Consider the following 20,263-nt stretch of genomic DNA (forward strand, 5'->3'; position numbering starts at 1 on the left):
GCAGATGCAATAATGAATTGGTCCCGTAGGTTCGTAAGATCCTGAAACGAGATGGAGGCCTGCAGAGACATGACCTCTTGGAAAAACCAAAAGTCAAACAATTGTACAGAGGACACACGTTGGCACCAAACTGTTACCCCTGTAGGTTTGTACGGCCCTGACACATCCTAGGCACACTTTGGGGACTGAGTGTTGAACAAATAATGGCAAAAAGTGCATCGCTGCTGGGCATGAAAATCACAACTCATTAGTCATCGGTCTATAAAAGGAACGAGAAGTGAGATCATCCGGAGAAGAAGCACTGCGCAGAAATTGGTGGAGGATCTTGGATTGATCTAAACATGAAGCTTGACGTCCTCCTAATCCTGATCTTCCATTGTTCAACGGTGTCCAGATTCGGAAACTCTGAAAAACTTTTCCATAGGAGAGATCACTCCGATATGGAGGCATCGAATCTCCAGCTAGCAGAGCTGGTCACAGATTTTGTCTCGGCACAGGTCAGTTCCACTAAGTGGGGTTTCGGTCTGTGGCTCCTACTCCTGGCATGCCTCATCATCCTGCTGTTGGGGTGCACTGGTCAACTGAGCATATTTGCTACTTTTACCCGTGCATAAATATATGTGATGGAATTTGGAACTGTATATCAGGGACCATTAGAAATTTAAAGGGTTAAAAAAAAATCTATTCTAAAAATACGAGCTACATCCTTCTTTGGGTTCTATTTCTATTTTTGAAAACTTAGCCTTCTATCAATGCCCTGTGCTTAATTTTATTCCCTTACATATATGTTTTAGCGATATTTATCAAAATATGGCTGGACGGAGCCCGTCACGTGGGAAGAGTCGATAACGAAGGATAACGAATACCTGCAAACCATTCGTCCAACCCAAGAAGCAGCAGCAAATTCGGAGCAAAGGCCACCAGAGGCGAGAAAAAGTTCTTACTTCACTGAAGTGCTGAAAAAGTTTCAAAAGCTGAATAACTTACCAGTAACTGGAAGATTGGACGATGCCACCATTAATGCCATGAACAAGCCAAGATGTGGGGTGCCTGATAATCAGGTCCTGAAAAATAGCCAGGAAAAGCCAAATTTGACCGAAACTGTGAACAAAATCAACTCTACGAAGAACATCACAAAACAGGATGAGGGGACCCCAAAAAAACGTTCCAAGAGGTTCCTGGACCAGTTAATGTTCTCGGATAAGTATCGGAAAGAACAGGAAGCGTCTCAGAATGCGGGTGGCAAAGCCTTCAGCAAGAAGCTCCTAAAATGGCGCATGCTTGGGGAGGGATACAGCAGCCAACTCTCCATTAGTGAGCAGAGATACGTCTTCAGGTTAGCCTTCCGTATGTGGAGTGAGGTCATGCCCTTGGACTTTGAAGAAGATGCTACATCGCCATTAGCACAAGTTGATATCAAGCTGGGCTTTGGACGAGGTAAGTGTCCATTTCTTTGGCCACTTTTTTCATGGAATCTTTTGCGTCAAGTATGACTGTTACCTTTTTGTCATGTCCTTGTATTGTACTATCATTTCCCTTAATGTTATTTTATATAGCTAGGAAGTGAAGACAATGACCCCCGGGCCCCAGAACCTTAACCCCATCTTACACGCTCTGCTCTCAATCCCTTCCTAGAGGATAACCTTAGATTTCCATCATGGTGCCACCAATGGTGCTGCAAAGCACATTTTTTTGGACACACTGTATGGCGCCGTTCTCAGGAACAATGTGGGTCTCAGCAATAGGGATGCTGCCCCCTCTCCTGTGGATAGGTGATAACTTCTAACGTTGGTACAAACCCTATAAGGAGTTAGTAAGTCGGCACTGAAGCTTTAGTATTTGGGCGCTGTATGTTGTGTGCACCAAGGCCATGTATACGTCTGCACAGATTTTTTTTTTTCATTGCTCATTTGTTTCCTAAAAAAGTTAAGCGGGTTTATAAATAATCTTCATTATTCGTTTTCTGCCGTTTGGTTGCCGCAGAATGTCTGTAAGTCTTTTCTGTAACTGAGGGCGCTGCAGAAATGTTACAGGTCAATCAGAGCTCATGCTCAGTCTGGATGCTCTTTCTGCAGATCTGCAAAAGCCAAGTGAAATCGTAGGGAGAGTAGGGTGCGCAGGAAGAAAGGGAAGGAGAGGCAGGATAGAAGCTGTGCTGATACATGAAAGCAAGTGAAGACAGCTGCACCCTGGATACCCACAGACCTCACATCCAACCTATATTACTGGGAGAGACATTCACAGGAATAAAGTGCATGGAGAGGCAGTAAGTGCAGGATAGAAGCTGTGCTGATACATTGAAAGCAAGTGAAGACAGCAACACCCTGGATACCCACAGACCTCCCATCCAACCTATATTACTGGGAGAGACATTCACAGGAATAAAGTGCATGGAGAGGCAGTAAGTGCAGGATAGAAGCTGTGCTGATACATTGAAAGCAAGTGAAGACAGCAACACCCTGGATACCCACAGACCTCCCATCCAACCTATATTACTGGGAGAGACAATCCCATGTGAGAAAAATGTGAAACTTGGATGCAAACTGACAATTAGGTGGTCTGATAATAAATAAAGATTGCAGACTGAAACTTTATTAACTACTGAAACTTTATTAACTAAAAGTAAGGTAATTACCATCGTACATAAATGTTTTTTTTTTTTTTCCTTAAGTAGCAACTGTCATGTGTGACAGCATCAAACCATAGTGAAGGCTTTTCTCATAGTTGACATCTATATGTCATTAGCATCAGATCGGTGTGAGGTGGCATTTAGGACCCCCAAACTCAACAACGAGCAAGTCTGGGTGGACCACATTCATCAGGTTGAGTTCAATCAGTTGTATCAAAGACCGGCGTTCATTAGCGGCGAGAGATAGACCCACGGGAAGACCCTGGGTGGATCCAGACCCCACAGCAGATATTACTGGCTATGTGCTATCAGCGGTATTTTATTAAGTAACCTTAACCATAAAAGAAAGACAATGTTCTTAATTAGTGTTTCAGTCTCGTAAAACTCTTTATTTATTCTAAATCTTAGCAGCTGAGAGCGAGCGCTCTGCAATACATATTATACTCCGAGAAGGCGGATAATTATAAAATTGTTTAATATGCAAATGTCTCATGATTATACTTTGCCATAATTTATTATGGATGTAATGAACATTAGAAAATGAAGCAGAGAGCGTTTTTTTCCCTTGTCCTTAATGATGAGAGGCCTGTAAAGGCTGTTGATAACCAATAATCATTTGTTAGGGTTGGTTAATATTGGGGGGGGGGGGGGGGTGCTTAGATTTCCATTAATTAACCAAAGTGGAGTGAGCAACTACAGTGAGTCTGTAATCTCTCCATGGAGGATCCACCATGCTCAGTCACCAGACAGTTCATTGATTTTAATAGGCAGCATGTAATACTTCATTTCTCCTGCGGAGGAGCTGTAGGGAAACAACACTTGCTGACAAGTTTGCTCCCAGCTGGTCGCTTGTGATCATTTGTTAGAGCGTGATATAAATGGTTTATTTTTAAGCATTTATAGTCAGATTATTAACTACTTCTTCCTATATGACATCCACAAGCCCTTTGCAATGTGATTGTGGGGTGCAGATGGGTTAAAATGGTGTCTCGGCGCCTGTTAAAGGGGGCTTAATAGGAAACCATGATATTTACTAAATACTGCGATACTGAAGTTCAAGCCTCCTATGAGAGCTAAAAAAAATTTAGAAAAATGTATTAAAATTTTTTTTTTTTTAAAGTTCACCCTTCCCCATTTAAAAATCAACATAATAAAAAAAAGCACATTTAGAATCTGTAATACTCCGATTTATCAAAATATAAATTTGGCGTAAACCCAGTAAAGAAAAAAAGTATTGAAATGCCACAATTGCTATTTTTTGGGTCCCCCGAACCTAATAAAACTATTGGTGGCCGCACAATAAAACAAGCGCTCATACAGCTCCATCGATGGAAAAATGTCAAAGTTAGGGGTCTTGGAAAATAGTGACACAAACCCAAAATGTATTTATTTTTAATTTTTTTTTTCAAAAGTTCAGATTTTTTTTTTTTTAATTACTAAGTTCTAAAAAAAAAAAAGCAACTATACAATTTATTGCCATAATTGTACTGACCTGGAGAATCGTGTTACCAGGTTATTTTTACCGCACCATGAATTTCGTAAAAAAAAAAAATAATAATAATTTTAATTTTTTTTCATCATTTCAATTAACGTGGGTGTTTTTTTTTTCTGCTTTCTATTCAGTACAATATATATACAGTCATAGCCAAAAGTTTTGAGAATGACACAAATATTAATTTTTACAAAGTCTACTGCTTCATTTTTTCTAATGGCAATTTGCATATACTCCAGAATGTTATAAAGAGTGATCAGCTTAACAGCAATTACTTGCAAAGTCAATATTTGCCTAGAAAATGAACTTTATCCCCCAAAACACATTACAACATCATTGCAGCCCTGCCTTAAAAGGACCAGCTAACATCGTTTCAGTGATTGCTCCATTAACACAGGTGTGGGTGTTGATGAGGACAGGGCTGGAGATCAATCTGTCATGATTAAGTAAGAATGACACCACTGGACACTTTAAAAGGAGGCAGGTGCTTGGCATCATTGTTTCTCTTCTGTTAACCATGGTTATCTCTAAAGAAACACTTGCAGTCATCATTGCACTGCACAAAAATGGCCTAACAGGGAAGAGTATCGCAGCTAGAAAGATTGCACCTCAGTCAACAATCTATCGCATCATCAAGAACTTCAAGGAGAGAGGTTCCCTTGTTGCCAAAAAGGCTCCAGGGCGCCCAAGAAAGACCAGCAAGCGCCAGGACCGTCTCTTAAAAGTGTTTCAGCTGCGGGATCGGGCTACCAGCAGTGCAGAGCTTGCTCAGGAATGGCAGCAGGCAGGTGTGAGTGCATCTGCACGCACTGTGAGGCGGAGACTCTTGGAGCAAGGCCTGGTCTCAAGGAGGGCAGCAAAGAAGCCACTTCTCTCCAGGAAAAACATCATGGACAGACTGATATTCTGCAAGAGGTACAGGGAGTGGACTGCTGAGGACTGGGGTAAAGTCATTTTCTCTGATGAATCCCCTTTTCGATTGTTTGGGACATCTGGAAAACGGCTTATTCGGAGAAGACCAGGTGAGCGCTACCACCAGTCTTGTCTCATGCCAACGGTCAAGCATCCTGAAACCATTCATGTGTGGGGTTGCTTCTTAGCCAAGGGAATGGGCTCTCTCTCAGTCTTGCCTAAAAACACAGCCATGAATAAAGAATGGTACCAGAATGTCCTCCAAGAGCAACTTCTCCCAACCGTCCAAGAGCAGTTTGGCGATCAACAATGCCTTTTTCAACATGATGGAGCACCTTGCCATAAAGCAAAGGTGATAACTAAATGGCTCAGGGAACAAAACATAGAGATTTTGGGACCATGGCCTGGAAACTCCCCAGATCTTAGTCCCATTGAGAACTTGTGGTCAATCATCAAGAGACGGGTGGACAAACAAAAACCTTCAAATTCAGACAAAATAAAAGCATTGATTTTGCAAGAATGGACTGCTATCAGTCAGGATTTGATCCAGAAGTTGATTGAGAGCATGCCAGGGAGAATTGCTGAGGTCCTGAAGAAGAAGGGTCAACACTGCAGATATTGACTTGCTGCATTAACTCATTCTGTCAATAAAACTTTTTGTTACTCATAATATGATTGCAATTATATTTCTGTATGTGATAAAAACATCTGACAAACACATAAAAACCAGAGGCCAACAGATCATGTGAAAATATAATATTTGTGGCATTCTCAAAACTTTGGCCATGACTGTAGTAAAATGAAATGTGCGCAAAGTTTACACGTTCGCCCAGATTCTGCTCATTTTACCACGTTGTACTCGTTTATCTCACGCGCAGGGCGGCACTTGGGATGTTCCAAGACTTTTGACGGATCAGGCCAGGAGTTTGCACACGCCTGGTTTTTGGGTGACATCCATTTTGATGACGATGAACATTTTACCGCCCCGAGCAGCGATAACGGGATCAGTCTTCTCAAGGTAAGTGACCTACGCAAATCTAGAGCTTGGCCTGGAATGTCCCTCCGTTGTTCCTCCTGGAAACGAATGAACACCTGGGTGTTACCGTTCCTGTTGAAAAAGCGTCGTCCTTATGTTTTGATTTTTTTTCTTTGTATATGTACCTACCTACTGTCAATGTAATGCCTTTATGCATCTGTATCTGTACTTGTTCCTGCCTTGCTGCTGTAATGCTCTGAATTTCCCCATGGTGGGACGATTAAAGGATTCTCTTATTAGAGAATACAACCCCTATTGCCAAGGGGAATAGTAAAAACCCAGCTGTTAATTTATATATTTCCAGGAGGAATAACAGAGGGATATCAAGATACAGATAAGAAATAAGCTCCAAAATTGTTGTTTCATGGGCAAAATGAGTAATATTCTATGTCAGGAGAACCGACAGGCCCTTTTCAAAAATCGATCTAACAAACAGGGAATCCCTGCATGCGTTGCAGCTGTCGAACAACCGTGGGACATGCAGCCGCAGGGACGCAAACATATTTTTCGAGCATGCCGAAGACACACGGTTAGCCCTCGAGCATGCTCAGATAACACCTTATCCCAGCACGTTCACTCATCACTGGCATCAACTTCTATGTAAAAGGTATTAGATCTGCACAGGTTTTCAGCCGCCGGATGAATGCAAAATTCCGTTCATTATCCGCCCTGTAGGTGGAATTGTTTCAGTTCCTACTTGATAAAGTGACATTGCAGATAGATTTTCTGTATCCCGATACATGGACGAGGCCGCCGGGTTGTCGTGATCCGGATGCATGTATCAATGCACTAATTAAAGCCGCCCTCGTTGTCAGCCGGAACAAGAAAGCTCGGCGCTGATCGCTTCTCTCCTTCCAATCAATAGGTTGCAGTTCATGAAATCGGCCATGTTCTCGGACTCTCTCACATCCACAGGTCTGGATCAATAATGCAGCCCAATTATATCCCCCAGGAATCAGGCTTCGAATTGGACTGGTCTGACAGGAAAGCGATACAGAACCTGTACGGTAAGACTCGGCGGACGCTGATCGTTTCGCGATCATTCGCAGGGGCACGGCGGCTCCAGTCGGTCCAGACCCCGCTGTGCTAATGGAACTATTACCAGAAAATGGGATAGATGAAAAGATGTATGTGCTTACAGAGGGTTTTTTCTGAAGTTTTGGAGCAGAAACTGTGCGGAAATTCTCCAAATCCTCCTTAAAAACTTGGATGGTCCGCTTAATTTCTAGCCTGAAAAATCTCCAAAAAGACTCCGTATGCACATTGCTGCTTTCCCCGAAATGGCTGAGTCAAAACTTTGCTTTAAGCCTCCTAAAGGGTGCTGTCGTATAGTGCTTTTCTCCATGTTCATGGTTCCTCCTCTTGGGGTTTTCATCAGAATCATCCCGCAAAATGGGATTCGGACGTATGCGCCGACGGGGCTCATAGACTATAAGGCTATGTGCACACGCTGCGGTTCCGCTGCGGTTTTGGCCACTGCAGACAGTGTACAGTAGCATGTTATCCTATGGGATTTACAATTTTCTGTGCACATGCTGCAGATTTTTAACTGCGGAAAAGCTGCGGTTTTGAAACTGCAGAAAGAAATGACGTTAATTCTTTTCTGTGGATTCTGCTGCGGTTTACCATCTCCTCCATTGTAGAGGTCATAAGCCGCAGGGGAAAACCACAGACCAATCCGCAGCATGTGCACATAGCCTAATGGTGCTCTCTGACGTGCATCATTTTCGGGTGTCTATGCCCACAGGAGGCGGAAACCCAGAAGTATTAGACTGTTTAAGTGTCCGCCTCCAGTCGGCGTATACACATGAAAATGACGCACAGGCCAGCGCACGTTTAGACGCAAGACCCACGAACGTGGAGAAGAGCGCCATGTGAAAGCACCCGAATAGATCAAGCAGGAAAGTTGGCTGGCTGCAGTTTACTGGAGTTATAGTGACAATGATATTGGCTGGTGTGGTATCAAAAAAAAAATCACCATGCTTAGAGCATGTTACAAAAAAAATGCCACTGATAACAGCAGGAAATGGTATTATGACCTTGTTGGGAGCAGTGACCTGTCTACTAATGTCTTATACAAAGGAAAAGCAGGATGTATCTGATAGAAGCAGTGCATAAACTTGGTGATGAACCATGTAGGCAATCAGTGGTAAGGAATGATGACCGCAACTGTGATGACCTTGTTGGAGGCAGTGACCTGTCCACTAATGCCATTATATTGTGTAGAAGCGGAATATATGTGTTAGGAGCAGTGTCATAAAGTTGGTGATGAACAATGTAGCCAGTCAAATCAAAGAAATGATGACCACAGAAGGAGATGAGTGTGATGACCTTGTTGGGGGTAGTGACCTGTCCACTAATGCCATTATATTATGCAAAAGTGGGATGTATGTGATAAGAGTAGTGTCATAAACTTGATGATAAACCATGTAGCTAATCAAAGCAAAGGAATGATGACCACAATAGATGAGTGTGATGACCTTGCTGGAGGCTGTGACCTTTCCTCTGTCATTATATTAAGAAGTGGGGATGTACTTAATAGTATCAGTGTCGTAAACATGGTCATAAACCATGTAGCCAGTCAAATCAAATAAATGGTGACTGCAGCAAAGGAGTGTGATGACCTTGTTGGGGGCAGTGACCTCTCCACTAATGCCATTATATTGTGTAGAAGTGGAATATATGTTTTAGGAAGCAGTGTGATAAAGTTGGTGATGAACAATGTGACCAGTCAAGTCAAAGGAATGATGACGGCAGCAGGAGGGAAGCGTGCTGACCTTGTTGGGGACAGTGACCTGTCAACTAATGCCATTATATTATTTAGAAGTGGGATCTATGTGATAGGAGTGGTGTCCTAAGCTTGGTGACAAAACCATGTAGCCAGTCAAATCAAAGGAATGATGATGTCAGCAGGAGAGTACTGTTATGACCTTGTTGGGGGCAGTGACCTGTCTACTAATGTCATTATATGAAGTAGAATTTATGATAGGAGCAGTCTCAAACATGGTGAGGAACCATTTAGTGGTCAAATAAAATAATGGCAGCATCAGGAGAGGAGTGTGATGACCTTGTTAGGGACAGTGACCTATCCACTTCAGTGATCATATAAGGAAGGGCAGCATTATCAGGGGTAGCACTGTATGACGTAGGCAGGAATAGATTAAGGCAGATAACTACAAATAGACAGGAGGGAGTAAAGTACTCGGCGTACTGGTAGTATGCAGTATATTCCTACAGTACAGACTATTCATGCTTTGTACTAACACTGAGCTCTAGAAATATTGCAGATCGCAGAAGGCTGTAATCTCAGCAGGGATCACACAGTTTAGGTCTCATGTGGGCGGCAGGAGATGCAGAATTGGGTTTATTAGTGAAATGAATATCTGGATATCCTCTTTGGTGTCACATCAGCAAAAGCCCAGGGAGCGCGAGCTTCTTATAACAACCTACTGCTGCACTGCACCTTGACAACCTCACAGCTCTAATTTTTAACATTTATTTTTGCATCGGTTGCAAATTCATGCAGATTAATCTGGTGTTTGACTCTGTGTCAAAATGTGGCTGCAATAGCATGTGCACATTAAAGATCTATAGAAAGGCTTTTTTTTATGTCTCCAGCATGAACAATGTCAGTCAATTAATTTTGCATATGCATCTGACCCTCAGCCCCTATAAACCTCTGGTGGCCTTAATAACTGATGGCTGTATGGGGGGTTTGTTTGCAAATGTTTTTTTTTTTTTATGCTTGTCTTTTATTTCTCATCCATCATTCTTAATCAGGATACGTTGACTACCTGAAACCACCACTAGAGGGGGCTGACGGCACACTTATGTAATAAAGATGTATGCAAAGAGCTCCCTCTAGTGGTGACTGCAGGTAGGCAGCGTCTTATCTTTTCATTCTATGTATGTGCAAGGGATTTGGAGTTTTGCATAAAAAAAAACAAACACTTTGATGGCTGTATTGGTTTATGGAAATGAATCGGTTCAGAATTTTGAACCTAAAGATGACAAGATGATACAAGATATTAGGTTAATATTAAATAAAGATAACACAGCCATTCTGAAAACTCTGACAGCAGAGTTGCTTGAATGTAAGGTTTCCATTCAATGACTGCCAGCTGTGCTTGAAGAAAACCTTCAGATGATTAATATCTCATCTGATGTTGTGATTCTCACACAGATGGACAGGGGATCTTGATACAGAAAGAATATAAAAAAAAATTGCATCATTTTCTATTTTATTTGTAAAATCTGCACCACCGCTCTCCTTTGTCCAGTAACTTCCATTCCTGCATCCCTCACTAAACTGCACCCAGAAATAGTGATGTCCCCGACAATTATTCCCAACGCTGTATATCTGTGCTCTGTATAACCTTCTCGTCTAGAGGGTTTTTTTTTTTTTAATGTCTCTTTTTGCTGGCATTCTGCCTCGGTTGTATTGTTTCCAAAAAATGACTGTCAAGCACTTCTGCCAGGCGGCAGCCGGGTGCCTGTGCTCCGGGAGGAGAGCCGTGAACTGTGCACCAGTAAATTAGGACACTCGGTGTCTGGAGGTTCTCACGTCTTCGTGTGACATTTTCATTTCCAGCCTTAGAGGGAAGGAAATCTATTTTAAATATCATTTATCCTAGAGAATGAGAAATCCCACGATCCCGTCATCTCCGTGCCAAAGTGCCCTGTGGGCAACACAATGATAAAGTTTCCGCACTACAGGTCTCTTCACCAAATTCCTACACTGAGTAGGTAATGGCTTTTTATTAGGGATGGCTGGCTGAGCGTCACTGATTAAAGGCAGCAGGCAGTGGTGTACAGTCCAACGGGCCCCGATGCAAGACTTGATATATATATATATATATATATATATATATATATATATACACCCTCCATCCTGGTATACAGGTCCCTTATCCTGGGCTCCATCCTGGTGTGTGTGTGTGTGTATATATATATATACACACAGTACAGACAAAAAGTTTGGACACACCTTCTCATTCAAAGAGTTTTCTTTATTTTCAGGACTATGAAAATTGTAGATTCACTCTGAAGACATCAAATCTATGAATTAACACATGTGGAATTATATAATTAACAAAAAAGTGTGAAACAACTGAAAATATGTCTTATATTCTAGGTTCTTCAAAGGAGCCACCTTTTGCTTTGATTACTGCTTTGCACACTCTTGGCATTCTCTTGATGAGCTTCAAGAGGTAGTCACCAGAAATGGTCTTCCAACAGTCTTGAAGGAGTTCCCAGAGATGCTTAGCACTTGTTGGCCCTTTTGCCTTCACTCTGCGGTCCAGCTCACCCCAAACCATCTCGATTAGGTTCAGGTCTGGTGACTGTGGAGGCCAGGTCATCTGGCGTAGCACCCCATCACTCTCCTTCTTGGTCAAATAGCCCTTACACAGCCTGGAGGTGTGTTTGGGGTCATTGTCCTGTTGAAAAGTGAATGATGGTCCAACTAAACGCAAACCGGATGGAATAGCATGCCGCTGCAAGATGCTGTGGTAGCCATGCTGGTTCAGTATGCCTTCAATTTTGAATAAATCCCCAACAGTGTCACCAGCAAAGCACCCCCACACCATCACACCACCTCCTCCATGCTTCACGGTGGGAATCAGGCATGTAGAGTCCATCCGTTCACCTTTTCTGCGTTGCACAAAGACACGGTGGTTGGAATCAAAGATCTCAAATTTGGACTCATCAGACCAAAGCACAGATTTCCACTGGTCTAATGTCCATTCCTTGTGTTCTTTAGCCCAAACAAGTCTCTTCTGCTTGTTGCCTATCCTTAGCAGTGGTTTCCTAGCAGTTATTTTACCATGAAGGCCTGCTGCACAAAGTCTCCTCTTAACAGTTGTTATAGAGATGTGTCTGCTGCTAGATCTCTGTGTGGCATTGACCTGGTCTCTAATCTGAGCTGCGATTAACCTGCGATTTCTGAGGCTGGTGACTCGGATGAACTTATCCTCTGCAGCAGAGGTGACTTCTTGGTCTTCCTTTCCTGGGGCGGTCCTCATGTGAGCCAGTTTCTTTGTAGCGCTTGATGGTTTTTGCCACTGTACTTGGGGGACACTTTCAAAGTTTTCCCAATTTTTCAGACTGACTGACCTTCATTTCTTAAAGTAAAGATGGCCACTCGTTTTTCTTTACTTAGAATTTGTATTATGGCAAGAAAAAAGCAGCTAACAGTCTATTCATTAGGACTATCAGCTGTGTATCCACCAGACTTCTGCACAACACAACTGATGGTCCCAACCCCATTTATAAGGCAAGAAATCCCACTTATTAAACTTGACAGGGCACACCTGTGAAGTGAAAACTATTTCCAGTGACTACCTCTTGAAGCTCATCAAGAGAATGCCAAGAGTGTGCAAAGCAGAAATCAAAGCAAAAGGTGGCTACTTTGACGAGCCTAGAATATAAGACATATTTTCAGTTGTTTCACACTTTTTTGTTATTTATATAATTCCATATGTGTAAATTCATAGTTTTGATGCCTTCAGAGTGAATCTACAATTTTCATAGTCATGAAAATAAAGAAAACTCTTTGAATGAGAAGGTGTGTCCAAACTTTTGGTCTGTACTGTGTGTGTGTGTGTATATATATATATATATATATATATATATATATATATATATACACACACACACACACACACACACACCAGGATGGAGCCCAGGATAAGGGACCTGTATACCAGGATGGAGGGTATATATATATATATATATATATATATATATATATATATATATATATATATATATATCAAGTCTTGCATCGGGGCCCGTTGGACTGTACACCACTGCCTGCTGCCTTTAATCAGTGACGCTCAGCCAGCCATCCCTAATAAAAAGCCATTACCTACTCAGTGTAGGAATTTGTCTTATCCTGATCCCCCGTCTTGGAGTAATGTTCCATCCTGGTTCCTATCTTGGAGTAACGTCCCACCTGGTCCCCATCTTGGAGTAACGTACCATCCTGGAGTAACGTCCCATCCTGTTCTCCGCGTCTTTGAGACCCCTGGTTTAGACAGTGTCACATTGTACCAGGATCTACCCTCTTGGCCAAGGTCAGAGGTACCAGTCAGCTATTTATTCTGAAAACTTCCAGGACGAATAACAGGAATGGCCCAAAAGAAAGTTCTAATGAAAGGTGTTCCAGGATTCTTATATTAACATTTCCTAACAATGACATATCGGGAGAGATACAGGTCCTCTCCTCTGCTGAACCGGTGCAGGAACTGTGAGCCGTATTTCTATATTACCGCACAGATACAGGAATATCTCTCTTGATTTGTATCATAAAAAATACATGATATAAAATAACACAAAAAAATTGCAAAACAAGTGAATAGAAATCTGTGTGTATATGAATATAAAGCAACGGTGCCACTTCTGATCTAAGTCTGGGGAAGTAAATGTGGAAGAAACAGCCAGGATGGCGCAAAGGTAATTTCATCCCATATAAAATTCAGCCAGATTCATTTTCCCTTAAAAATCTGTTGAATACACATAATAACAAAAGAGAAATAATCTCCGGGAGAGTAACCTTAATCAAAGTATCATGCATACAAATAAAAATATAAGCAGCTAATAAAAGCTGCATGAAAATGCCAATAAGAGCTGTAAGGTAATATCCCTGGCTGCAGGTGAGTAATAATGATGTAAATGCAGAGATATGGAGGCTGCTGGAGGGCGGTAATTCACTGGAGAATAACATGGCGCCAGGGATGAGGCAGCGCCGACGTGACGGCAATTTACTTCTACAATGAAATCTCATTTAAAGGGCAAGCGCTTCCCGAGTAGAAATCATTTCCATCTCTACTTGTCTATGCTTCCGATTTAACGGGAATGTGTTGTCTGCTTTCTCTGCACTGCTGAACACCACTTTGGTAGCCCATCAAACAGGTGTTTCAATGTGCCCTCATATCACTATCATCGCACAACATATTGTAAAAAGATGGACTTTATCCATGTGCGACGCGATCTGTAGATTATGGATGAGTGGTCCAACAGGCTGACCCAGGCCATCCTGCGCACTTCTTGTCAGCCGGATATCACATCCCTTTTTCCTGTGGCAGATCTGACTCTATGGCTTGCGCTATCGCCATTAATCTAAACCCAGGCGCGTGCACCAGACCTTTTGGCCAATTTCCGTAGTCAAAGGTTTATCGCTAGATGCCGATGTTAAGAAAGGGGCTGTAACATCAGACTTGCAGGAGATGGCCATAACTGTCTGGAGCTACCCATAGAACACATCATCCATAATCTATATACGTGTGAAACACAATATGTAAAGTAATTTCCCTATGACATGCCACCTACGGTGGTGGTATGCGGGCACATTTCAAAAGCTTTCTAGAAGGCTAGTAAATGGGAATCAGAAGTTTAGTACAGAGGAACCTGTTGATAGCTTTCTGGTAAAGCCTACCATAAGTTAGAGTCATGTTTGAAGTTTGATCGGAGGGGTTGGGTGCCAAGACACCAATCGGTAAAACAAGGGCAAGGAAGTGCTAACTTGAGCTCTGCTCTTCTCCGAGACACAAGATGGAATCAAAAGAAACTCAGTGGGCCGATTCAGGATCGATCTTGCGCTTGTGTTTTTTTTTGTTTGAGCCATATTTCTTATATTTGCGTAATGTTTTTTAACTCATTTTTTTAGGTGTTTATTTTTTTTTCGTAATGTTGGCCCTTGTGAGCGAGTTTAGGTTTTCCAGATAATATCACCCAATTCATCATTTGCAACTTTTCAAAAAGTTGCACTCCATTTGCGTAAAGGTCTGGTTTTTTTTGGTCATCAACGGGATATCAGCACCCGGATCCACCAATCAAATTTTGACATATCTCTGCAACATGTCAAAACTAAGTAAGAGAGGAGATATTCTTTAAGGGAAAACTAGGTGGGCACTACTGTTTGGCAGCATCATATTATAGTAATGTTTTCCCCAGGAACTGTACAAGGTGGCACTACATGGTCCCGTGAGGGCAGTTTATTGTGTGGACACCACTAGCTTACTTCCAGAGGCTTTTGCTTCTAAGAGGAGATTCAGCATAATTAATAATTTGCATTCTGTCTGGTCAACTATATTCATGGAAATAAGACAACCAGCTCTACGACAAAGCGTGTCTGATCTGCAGTAATCCAGCAGTTGTCACTAAACAAATTTTCTGAATTTCCCACCAGGGCTCAATTGGGGGGCCTCATTAATTATGGCCACTGTATATTAGTAAAAGTAAAGACCCGCTGCAAAGAGTGGCTCAATCTTCAGTTGGCCCTACATGCCATCATATAAGCTGCCATGTGGCCGCACAAATCTTTGGTGATCAATTTATATCCACGGTTGGTTGTCCGTATGGAACATCTCTTTTAAACATGTGGTGCATGCTTTTTCTCACAGTACACGTTGTCCATTACAGGATCATGTGAAGGACCTTTCGACGCAGTATTTGATTTTGTAAGAAAGGAGAGAAACCAATATGGAAAGATTGCTGGGTGGTACAACACTTACTTCTTCAGGAAAGGCTGGTACTGGATGTATGAGAACAGGAATAATAGGACACGCTATGGAGATCCCATTGCCATTGCATCCGGCTGGCAAGGAATTCCTGTAGAGAACATCGATGCCTTTGTTCATGTTTGGACCTGGACCAAGGACATCTACTACTTCTTCAAAGGTACATAGATTGAAAGCATGGACATCTAAGTTGTTGAGAAAGGAAGACACTTACCGACTGGCTTCTTATTCAGGTTTATAGAAGGTTCCTGATTCTCTGCCCATTCGGTTTCCCAATAGGACAGATAGGTTGGTTGTCTAGGACAACTTCCTTAAAAGACATTTTCATTGTTTTAACATAGATGACCTTCCCTTACTGATCCCATCACTGGGGATTCCGACAATCAGCAGAATGACGAGGCCGCGATGCTTGCTGCTCTTAACCCTACGCCTGTGTTGAGTACTGCTGTTCAGTCGTATAGGGTTGAGCTTGAGACACAATTGCACAGACAGCACCATGTCAGCATTCCACAGTGATCAAAATACTCCTTTGTAATGCTAATCCTTTGGAATCTCATAGGGGGGTTCCAGGTTTTAACATTGCTGGTCATTCCTAAGTTCATTTTTTCCCCATACTCCATCTATACCACAATAATGGCCTAACCCAAGCGTTAGTATTTTCCATCCAGAAAAACAGTTTTGACTCCTGGTGTTGCTGCAAAATCTGCAAGCTCTTCGATAATGGGTTTGATTTTGGAGCTTCTCGCGATCTACCATATTGCTGGCCCAACCGCTTCCTCCATTCTCCACCAAAGTTCTCCAATGACCGGTGTCTTCCCATGACATGTCCAAAAATAAGACAAAACTTCAGCCTGGTCTAGTGTTCTCAAAGTGGAAGGTCTGTTCTTCCTTGTATCAAGAATCATTTTAGGATCCACCATTAATAAATTTGTGAAGCATCCACTCTTTTCTAAGGCGGAACGCTCCTCATAATGAATTGATGTTAGGATTTGCCCCGAGGGACAATGATCCGAGACTCTTATTGAAAGATGATTTATATAAATATATACATTATGATCAGGTATAGGAACATCAAGAGATAAGCAGTGCTAGGTGTGAATTGGGATATGAAACATGAATCCCCGATACACAGACCAGACACATCACACAGAGGAGTCGTGGGATCCGTCACCACTGCTCGGTAGAATTCTCTGCAATTAATGTCTCCCCTGCATTTACAGGAACGCTCTACTGGAGGTACGATAGTGAAAACGACAAGGCCTTCTCTGAAGACACTCAGGGGAAGACCTACCCCAGGCTCATTTCTCAAGGTTTTCCTGGAATTCCCAGTCCAATCAACACTGCCTATTTTGACAGGAGAACACAGAGCATTTACTTTTTTAAAGGTTCCCAGGTGAGGGGAAACGGTTCTCATACTTACTCTATTTTTATAGGTTCCAGACTTAAAATCATTAACTTTACCATACCTATATATCCACAATTGGCTTAGACCCAATTAAGTCACAGTTCATTCTGCCTGAGAAAGCCCCCAAAATGGACAGGATTGCCTTTTTACTAGCATAGTTGGAATCACACAAAAGGAGGAGATAACAAATCAAGGGTGATCGCAAATATGAACCGAATGAGTCCTTTAAAGGTGACCTGTTATTTGTTATCAATATGTAATTTTTTTTACCTGGTATAAATGCTGTTGTTCTCCTGAAGCCAGAGCAGTTTTCCTTTTGTTCCTGCACCTCTCCGTTCCTGAAATATGGCCATTTCTAATCTGTATTTAAATCTAGACTTTTTCTGTGAACTGCGCGTGGTCCTCAAGAAGACGCCCACAGAAGAGTTCAGGATCACGCCCACTTAGCTAACAAAACAAAATTTATATACGAGGAAGAAGGGGCCATTTCTCAAGAATGGAGAGTCACAGGAACAAAAGAAAAACAAATGTCGGATTCAAGCATTAACACTTAGTAAAAATATATATATTTATGGCAAGTGAAAGCACCTCTGTAAAACCACCCTAAAGGGCCACATTTTGAAGATAGGAGTACTGTAGACTATTTTAGTTAATCAACTGATTCAATAAGCACTGTTCCTACTTCTGTATGCCAGATGAAAATTGGTGCTGGGTGACATCCTGGCAGATCTCAGCGCTTCTCCTTACACACAGTCATTAAGACTTGGCACTGCACCAGCTCCTGTCTTGAGGATGTGCGCGTTGCAATAAGCATGCAATATAATAATTATGGGTATCTAACGCTGCCTGGAGTGTACAGCGGGCAAGTCTGTGCCAGGTACTTGGGTTCTGACATTTAGCTATATTGTTTAGTTCTCATAAAGTGAAGTTTTAGGAACCTAGAGAAGATGTAACCAAAGGCTTATTGAGTTGCACTTCATAACTCGTTGAGTGGCATATATTTAGTAGCAATGGTGTCTCATGCAAACAAGAGATTGGAATTTATTAACGGTGCATTATCCTTATAAATTTGGCGCAATATCTTCTCAAAAACGAAGAGGTTTTTAATTGTAACAAACATTGAATGCCTGCATGTGTTTCACCTTTTGAACAGCCGCGAGACAAGCAGCTGTGGGGGCTCAAACATTGTCTTTGGCGCGCTCAAAAAATCTCTTAGCACATGAGCATGCTCAGATAACACCTTATCCGAGCAAGTTCGCTCAGTGCTAAAAATCATATATATAGTTCAATTTTGCTCTTGCAGAGAAATGTGCAAATCCTTACTTAGCAAGTCTAAAAAAAAATATGGACAGAATACGTATGTGAAGACTAATTTCTAAATGGTACTTTAGGAATAGCCATTTTTCCCTGAAACTGTAGATACTTTTTTCCCTCTTCGTGGTGTGATCCTATTGTGCACAGTATAGAAAGGAAGGAAAGTATCTACAGTCTCAGGGAAAACCAGCTGGAGCTAGGAAGGCACAACTGCAGCTGGAACACTCTGTCATCGCATCCAACCTATATTACTGGGAAGGATCCAGAAGAGAGGGAAAAAAAAAATTTGAAACAAGGAGGTTGTAAACTACATGTTAGCTGGTCTAGAAAAACAAAAAAGAAGGAATGAAGATGGCAGACTGAAATAGCGACTTTAACTAATGATAACGAATATATGTAAAAATCGTCCAGAATTTCGTTTTTTTACTTTGTGGGAAATTCTGCATACATTTAACCACTTGCTGAATGGATTGCATTTTTACCAGAATTTAATAGAATGCGTGAATACTACATTTTTATTTGTAGGTTTTTGTCTTTGATGTGAACAAAAACCTTGTGGTTCCAACCTTTCCAAAGAAAATTGAGGACGTTTTTCCTGCCATTGTTCGAAACAACCATCCCCGGACTAATGTGGACGCCGCATATTACTCCTACAGCCACGCGTGCCTGTTCCTATTCAAAGGCAAGCATTTCTGGAGAGTAGTCAGTGACCAAGACAGGCGGACAAATCCCTCTCTGCCCCTCAATGGGTTGTTTCCTCAGCAAGTGATCTCTGAGCAGTGGTTTGATATATGTAACGTACACTCATCCTTATTAAAATTGTGACCCTCACAAATACCTGGATAAGAAAGGGAAATAAGTGGTTTGCTCCTATACCTTGGCAGCGCCTCCCGGAAAAGTGCCAAAAATTTTTTTAAACTACTTATGTTCTTCACACACAATATGGCGGACACAGTTTAAAATGACAGAATGAACCGAAATGTGTGCAAAATTTCAGAAATGGCCCCTGTATGAGGTTATCAGTATTTTGGCGGCGAGTTCATGGCATACATATTACATTTGTGCTTTGGATACAGGTTATATGACAGTAGGGAGGATCGTCTTCTCTAGCTTGTACAGACACAGCCGGTCACTATGGCCGTTACGTTATTCCTTTTGTAAGACAAAAAAATCTTTTATGGTTTTGCGTTTTGTCCACGTCACATGTTAAAATCTATTTATTTTCTACATAAAATGCTATAATCTAATGCTATATTTATTAATAAAGTGACATATATGTGATGTTTTCTGTGTCGCCACAAGCCATCTAAACCATGTCCCCCCCCCCGTTGCATTGCACAATGTAAGAATGAAGCACCATACAGGGGAGGATCCAATCTATATGACAAGTGCCGCACGAAGGCACCACCTTGCCTGGGGGGACATGGGCCGCGTGCCGTACTAAGACACCACACAGCTCGGGGGACAAGGGCAGCACTAAGGCACCACACGGCTCGGGGGACAAGGGCAGCACTAAGGCACCACACGGCTCGGGGGACAAGGGCAGCACTAAGGCACCACACGGCTCGGGGGACAAGGGCAGCACTAAGGCACCACACGGCCCGAGAGACAATGGCGGCACTAAGGCATCACACAGCCCGAGAGACAATGGCGGCACTAAGGCATCACACGGCCCGAGAGACAATGGCGGCACTAAGGCATGACACGGCCCGAAAGACAATGGCGGCACTAAGGCATGACACGGCCCGAGAGACAATGGCGGCACTAAGGCATCACACAGCCCGAGAGTAATGGCTGTGTAACTTTACCATTACCGAGCTGCTAATCTTGGAGACTCTTAAGGTACTGTCACACTAAGCGATATCGCTAGCAATATCGCTATAACTTGTGACGTTATAGCGATATTGCTAGCGATATCGCTGTGTGTGATACTTACCTCCGACCGGCTCCCCCA

General features: G+C 42.3%; 1 protein-coding gene across 1 annotated transcript; it reads left to right on the forward strand.

The window, feature by feature from the left end:
- Positions 1–341: 341 nt before the first annotated feature.
- Positions 342–19,590, forward strand: MMP21 (matrix metallopeptidase 21). Its single transcript, XM_073552738.1, has 7 exons — positions 342–497; positions 795–1,437; positions 5,912–6,051; positions 6,935–7,076; positions 15,493–15,750; positions 16,811–16,983; positions 18,835–19,590. The coding sequence occupies exons 1-7, from the start codon at positions 342–344 to the stop codon at positions 19,132–19,134; spliced, it is 1,812 nt and encodes a 603-aa protein (XP_073408839.1). The 3' UTR covers positions 19,135–19,590.
- The last annotated feature ends 673 nt before the right edge of the window (positions 19,591–20,263 follow it).

This window comes from Dendrobates tinctorius, unplaced genomic scaffold (assembly GCF_039654945.1).
Source record: "Dendrobates tinctorius isolate UK_male_01 unplaced genomic scaffold, ASM3965494v1 ptg000196l, whole genome shotgun sequence".
NCBI lineage: Eukaryota > Metazoa > Chordata > Amphibia > Anura > Dendrobatidae > Dendrobates > Dendrobates tinctorius.

Coding starts and splice junctions, on each gene's coding strand:
- MMP21 (XM_073552738.1), top strand. CDS start 342: ATGAAGCTTGACGTCCTCCTAATCCTGATCTTCCATTGTTCAACGGTG. Junction 7,077..15,492: donor AGCGATACAGAACCTGTACG/GTAAGACTCGGC, acceptor TGTCCATTACAG/GATCATGTGAAGGACCTTTC. Junction 15,751..16,810: donor CATCTACTACTTCTTCAAAG/GTACATAGATTG, acceptor CTGCATTTACAG/GAACGCTCTACTGGAGGTAC.